The sequence below is a fragment of the Oryzias melastigma genome, linkage group LG20 (genome assembly GCF_002922805.2).
Source record: "Oryzias melastigma strain HK-1 linkage group LG20, ASM292280v2, whole genome shotgun sequence".
NCBI classification, from domain to species: domain Eukaryota; kingdom Metazoa; phylum Chordata; class Actinopteri; order Beloniformes; family Adrianichthyidae; genus Oryzias; species Oryzias melastigma.
The window spans coordinates 15,259,365-15,265,620 of record NC_050531.1 but is presented as its reverse complement, the minus strand read 5'-3'; the positions used below and the strand labels follow the sequence as shown (position 1 = coordinate 15,265,620).

General features: G+C 37.5%; 1 protein-coding gene across 1 annotated transcript in view; it reads left to right on the top strand.

The window, feature by feature from the left end:
- Window positions 1-469: 469 nt before the first annotated feature.
- The window catches only part of sh3glb1a (SH3-domain GRB2-like endophilin B1a), an 8,906-nt gene continuing 3,119 nt past the window's right edge, over window positions 470-6,256 (top strand). Inside the window, exons 1-5 of the mRNA XM_024280378.2 lie at window positions 470-744; window positions 1,112-1,253; window positions 2,399-2,527; window positions 3,315-3,448; window positions 4,203-4,295. Of these exons, the coding sequence (XP_024136146.1) occupies window positions 682-744; window positions 1,112-1,253; window positions 2,399-2,527; window positions 3,315-3,448; window positions 4,203-4,295 (561 nt within the window). The 5' untranslated portion in view covers window positions 470-681. The remainder of the gene's footprint in view (window positions 745-1,111; window positions 1,254-2,398; window positions 2,528-3,314; window positions 3,449-4,202; window positions 4,296-6,256) is intronic.

Sequence of the window (6,256 nt, the reverse complement as noted above, 5' to 3'; positions counted from 1 at the left end):
CAGGATTTAATTGGAAGTTTTTAAATATTTAAAAGAGGCTTTTAATACAGATTAAGGTTAGGACTGGATCACCAAATTCTCTATACTCAGAATCAAATTAAGTCTGAAATACCCAATTTCAGATCTCAAATTAAAAAAATCAGATATTTTAAATTTTATCTCTATGTTTTTTGTATTGTATTTTATCTTGTTTTATTTTATTTTATTTTGTTTTGTTTTATTGTATTTTATTTTATTTTCAAAGGTTGAGGCAGGCCTTTTTATAGGAGGGCCTTCCTCGTTTCGCCTGCAGGTGGAGCTGTTGCCAGTGCAAAACTATTATATATATTTTTTTTTTTTATTAATTTATTTAGATTTTTTTATAATGAGTAACAAGGTTAAAAATCTTAAAAAAAAGAAATGTAAAAAAATGAAACACACAAGTAACGGTGGTAAATAAAAATAAAATTACTTAGTTGTTGCGGAAGTGACGTAATGTTTACGCATGCGTAAGTCGTTATGGTAGTTACGGTTCGGGGTGCGGTGACAGGGATCCATCTCGGAGTATATTATCTTTGACTAGCTAAACAGCTGGGTGGACCAGCGACGCAATTTTGCCTCAATGACATTTTCTTTAGGGATGGAATTTGGAGTGTGAGACCAGCCGGTTGTAGTAGCGTTTTTAATCTTCACAGCTGCGCCATGGATTTCAATGTTAAGCGGTTAGCCGCAGACGCCGGTACCTTTCTGAGCCGCGCGGTTCAAGTAAGTTTATCCATAAACGGGGGGAGTTGCTGCTAACTGTAGCTGTGTTAGCCTTATCAGTTAAGAGGCGTTAGCTCCATTGCTAAGATGCTAACATTAGCGCCGCTAATTTTGTTTAGCTAACTAGCACTTTTATTGCTAAAGCTAGTCTAACATGTTGTAAATTAAACAGTTGTTGACTGTGTTTTGGACTTGTTGAACTAAACCACAACTTGTACTTAAACCGACAATAAAGGCCTCAGAAAACCGTATATGCTAATCAGATTGGGTGAACCTCTGTTTTTCCATTAGCTTCATGCTAACCGTGACGCAATAACCGTGGATATGATCACATTTGGAGCTCCTCAACTGAACACACACTGTTTAGTTTACAGAGGAGAAGCTGGGCCAGGCTGAGAAGACTGAGCTGGACGCTCATCTGGAGAACCTGCTGGTCAGAGCTGAAAACACCAAGCAGTGGACAGAAAAGATCATGAAGCAGACAGAAGTCCTCCTACAGCCCAACCCAAGTAAGACCACAGTGCAGTCAGGGATGATATCAACAAACTATTTTTTATTTTGGTGACAGACATGTTTGTTTTCATCTCTAAAGTGAAGGAATTTCACTAAAACCTCATAATTTGAGTTTCTGGGGTAAATATTAAATGTTTTAAAAGCAGTTTTCAAGCTAAACATTCTACTTGAAGTACTTCTTTATTGAGTTAAAAATATGTACAATAATTTTAAAAAAAGTTAAAATTTTAATGTTTACATTTTTTCAGGCCCACAACTTTATTGTTTACGTTTTGAATCAAAATTTTAATGTCAGTCTATAACCCTGAAATGTTTTCTTACAGAAAAGGAACCCTGTTATGTGTATTAGGGGCTACACCTACAATCTTAATTATTAGATAGTTTTTGGGAAAAAATGGTCTAAAATTGCTTTTTTTACCCTTTTTTGGGACTCCAGTTTGGATTTTTAGTGTTTAAATATACCTGGATGTTCATTTTTATAGATATTATTTTTTTAATGATTAAATGTCCTCTGTAAACAAGAAAAGTACTGAAATACAACATTGAAACTGAATTCTAGTTACTTTTTTATAGCATATCTGAAAACAAGTTCTTATAATTTGTATTTTAATGCTATTTTAAGTAAAGAAAGTAATCACATTAGAAATAAATTCAAATTTTAAAGGTTAAATATTACTATCAGAGTGAAATCTGGTCTAAAGATCTGCAGCTTGAGTATTGATGGATGTGGGGGGTGTCAGGTTGTGTTAGTGGGCGTTTGGGAGGCGTGTGAGCTCAGCTGTGGACCCTCTCAGCTTCACGCTGTCTCACTGCGGCCCGAACCACATCAGAAGCCAAACAAACAGAACATCTGCTCCAGTTCTTGTGCAACCCCCTTCAGCTCTGTGGTGTCGGCACAAAACCCAACACGGCTGAACCCCCCCACGCCTCTCCGTGTGTCACGCGCTGCTTTAACACCAAACGAACAGCATCAGATGAGTTGTAAACATTCCTTTGCATGTACATGGTTAGATTCTTGAAAAAAAAAAAAAAACCTTTTTTTTTTCTTTTTTAAATTTCAGTGATGAATTGAAGACTGCTGCTGCTTTTCCCACACAAGTCTTGTGACTCTGTAATTACATTTGGACGCTGTCATCCGCAGATGTCCGGCTGGAGGAATTTGTGTATGAGAAGCTGGAGAAAAAAGCCCCCACGCGAATGAACAACCACGAGTTGCTGGGACAGTCCATGATCGAGTCAGGAAGTGAATTCGGTCCTGGAACGGCGTACGGTGAGTGGCGTGGCGGCGGCGTTCTCGGCGCTCTGATGACACCTGCTGTCTGTCATGAATGTTGTCTGCGGTTAAGCAGCTTCTCCTGCTGCAGAGGAGATATCTGAGGAGGGCAATACAACCCCCTTTTTACTAGTAAGTGTGTAAATAAATCTTTATTGTTGTAGATGCGATCGTCCATAGAAGATGGAAGCAATAAAGTTTTATTTTTGAATAAGGATTCATTAAAGTGGTCTGACTCCAAACGCTTGTTATATCCTGGGATTTTCTTTTTTTGTTTGTTTGTTTTTCCATCATCTGGAGTCTTTGCTTTTAAAGCTGTTTTGATCCTCCAGACATTCAAACCATAACTTTATTTAAACACAATCTGTTTACAACACAGCGTTTGTTTGTTTGGAGCTGTTTTGCTTTAGGAAAGAGACAATTACATGGTAGTTAATATGAAAAAAACAGGAAAAAGCTACGTTTTTTTAATGTGGGGAGAATTTAAACACTTTGCCCAGTTTGATATAATAAAAAAAAGCAAAAGTGTAGCTTTTATTATTACATTTTATGTATTTTTTTTTGTAATTCTGCTGTGAATTCTCTGTTGTTTCCAGCTGGTTATGATTTTTTTTTCCCTCCATCTTTTGTCAAATCAGTTTAAGTTCTTGGCTCCAGTATTATCTTTATGAGCTGATATTGGCTCCGACTGTCTGCTATAGAATCCATGTCCTGTTGCATTGTGGGTCACTCTGCCCTCATTCCTGCTCTGTGTGAATTGTTGTCCCTGTGCTGACTGTGACAGGAAACGCTATGATAAAATGCGGCGAGACGCAGAAGCAGATTGGCGGAGCCGAGCGCGAGTTCATCCAGAGTGCGGCTATCAACTTCCTCACACCTTTCCGAAATTTTCTGGAAGGTGATTTCAAAACCATCCTGGTGAGTTTGACTCAAAGTCTTTGTTTGGATCCACAACACACGACAGCTGAGACACACGGACACACACGTCATTGAGAGATTCTACCTTCATGTTTTGACAACATGAGACTTTTTAATCTCAGGTTCCTACTTCAGTCAACAATGAACATCTGAAAAACTGTAAATCAAACCAGAAACTCAAATCCATGAAAGCAGACATCGTGTAATTGAGGACATTAGTGGCCAGACGTGTTTCAACTTACTTGCTTCAGTTCAACCAAAACAAAACTCAGCTTATTGTCTTAGAGTTTCAGAGCTTCAATGTATTAATTTATCAATCAAGAAGCTGCAGCTCATCAGAACTCTGCTGCTCAGGTTCTTACAAGGACCAAAAATGTAGAACCACATCAGTCCAGATCTGGAACAGACTTCTAGAAAACCTTAGATCAGCTGAAACGGTTTATTTAAATCTAGGTTAAAATCTCACCTGTTCTCATCTGCATTTAATAACTTCATATTCAGAAGTTTATATCTGAACTTTAAATTCAGTTCTTTTAAACTTTCAGTGAATTTTTATTTTAATGATCACTCCTTAAATATTTTGTTAAAATGTGTCTTAAATGTTTTATAAAAAGAACGTGGAATTGTTGAAATATACTTTCCTTGCCATTTAATGTCTACAACATTTTTATTACACTTTCTATTTTACTGTCTTTTTCTGAACTTTGTTTTAAAACATTTTAATGAAACATTTGCATTCTTTTTTTTTCATTAGAAAGAGCGGAAGCTGCTTCAGGTGAAACGTCTGGACTTGGATGCAGCCAAAACCCGACTAAAGAAAGCCAGGATGACCGACGCCAGAGCTGCAGTGAGTACACACGTGGAAATAGATTCACACACATGCACGGATGCACTCACACTTCAATGCACACAGACACATGCTTGCACACACACACACGCACGCACATTCCTGTGCAAACACACAAAAAAAACACGTAACATGCACACGCAAATGCGCGTACACAACACGTGTACATACAAAAATTTCTGTACTCACACAGAAAACGCACCAAAAATGTTGTAATTGATTTTTTTTTTTTTTTTTTCTCAAAGAGGGTCTTAAAGACGTGGGCGTGTCCTCCTCGGTCACTTTCTGCATCCATACAAATCATGATGGACGCGCACACTGACGCACACAGTTACACAACAAGTTTCTCCTCATGTGACTCTCATGAAGTCACATGAGGAGCTACAGGAAGTGAGGAGTTCCTTTTTCGTCCTCACTCTGTTCTCGGTTTTACCTCCTTTGTTGTTACTTTTCTGGAGTCCGACTGATTTAAACGGATTTCTGAACTTCATCGCTATCTTACAAATGTCTTTTTCCTGCGCTTGTGTTTGATTAAATTCTTTATTGTGCCATGGCTGAAGGATCTAAGAAAACTCTAATCCTCCCCTTCATAGTTATCCATTTATTTTCAATTCGAGTGTAGCGTTTTGAATGTGTTGCAGTTCCTTCTGAGGCTTCACAGCAGGACGCAAACAGGTTTAAATAAAGTGATCATGAATATTTCACAATCTAAACGTTGTTGGTTTCTGTTCAGTGATAGAAGTAACAATAGGTGCATATTTGACCAATTCGCTTTGATCAAGAACGTTCGGTCCTGACAGCTTTTATGTGTGATTTTTGTCACCGGTTCACGTTCTCTCAAACACGCCAGCGCAGCAGCTGCAGCTCTAACTCCTGTGTCACTGTTGTTTCTGTGTTGTTTTTTTGAAAACTCAAAGCTGCAGATGTGAGCGGAGGAAATGACAGAGGTGAGTGGAATGTTGGAGCAATCTTTGATTTAAAAAAGAAAAAAAAAAAGAAAAATGTCCCCCTGGTGGTAAATACAGCAGCTGCTGAGAGGCCTGTCATTTTCATCATATGTATACCTCAACTATGAGAAGAAAATTGATTTTAAATGAATTTATTTGCCAATTAAGGTGGAACATAAATATTTGGTCACCTTCAAACAGCACGATTTCTGTCTCTCACAGACGTGTAACTTCTTCTATAAGAGAATCCTCTGTCCTCCGAGTTCAACAGGTGCCATTGATCCAGGTAACGACCTGTTGAACTCGTTATAGATATAAAAGTCCTGGAGTGGCCCAGCGGCAGCCCCAAAACATCACTGCTGCTCACAGTTTGTGAAAACTATGTGAATACTTGCATAAAATATTTGACTACTGTAATTACCAACAAATCATATATAACAAAGTATTGATATGAACTTTTGTAATTGACCAAATACTTATTTTCCACCATAATTTGCAAAAAAATTATTTAAAAATCAGGCAATGTGATTTTCTGGATTTTTTTTTCTCATTTCATCTCTTGTAGTTGAGGTTTATTTATGATGAAAATGACAAGCCTCTCTCATCTTTTTAGGCGGGAGAACTTTCATAATTGGGGATGACTAAATACTTTTTTTGCTCCACTGTATATAAAGAAAATGAAGCTTAAAATGTAATTTTTGAGTATTTCTTTATTCAAATAAGTGTAAATCAGGAGCAGACAAAAAATGTAGCTCAAAAAAGCTTGTAAATGTTGGTGCTGCAGGTAGCCAGCTGCTCCGCGCCATTCTGATGCATCCACAACTAAATCCATGTAGCCTTTTGTTTTGTTTTTTCATCAATCAAAAAATGATTAGAGTGGGACTTTAAGGCGGCAGCATCTCTGTTCTCCTGTGATTTTTACAGAAATTCCAGTCTGAAAGTTCCAAATCCTCATCCTGCAAAAAGGTTTTTAAAAATAGGAAAAATGCAACTTTTTTCTGTTGAAGAAAAAAT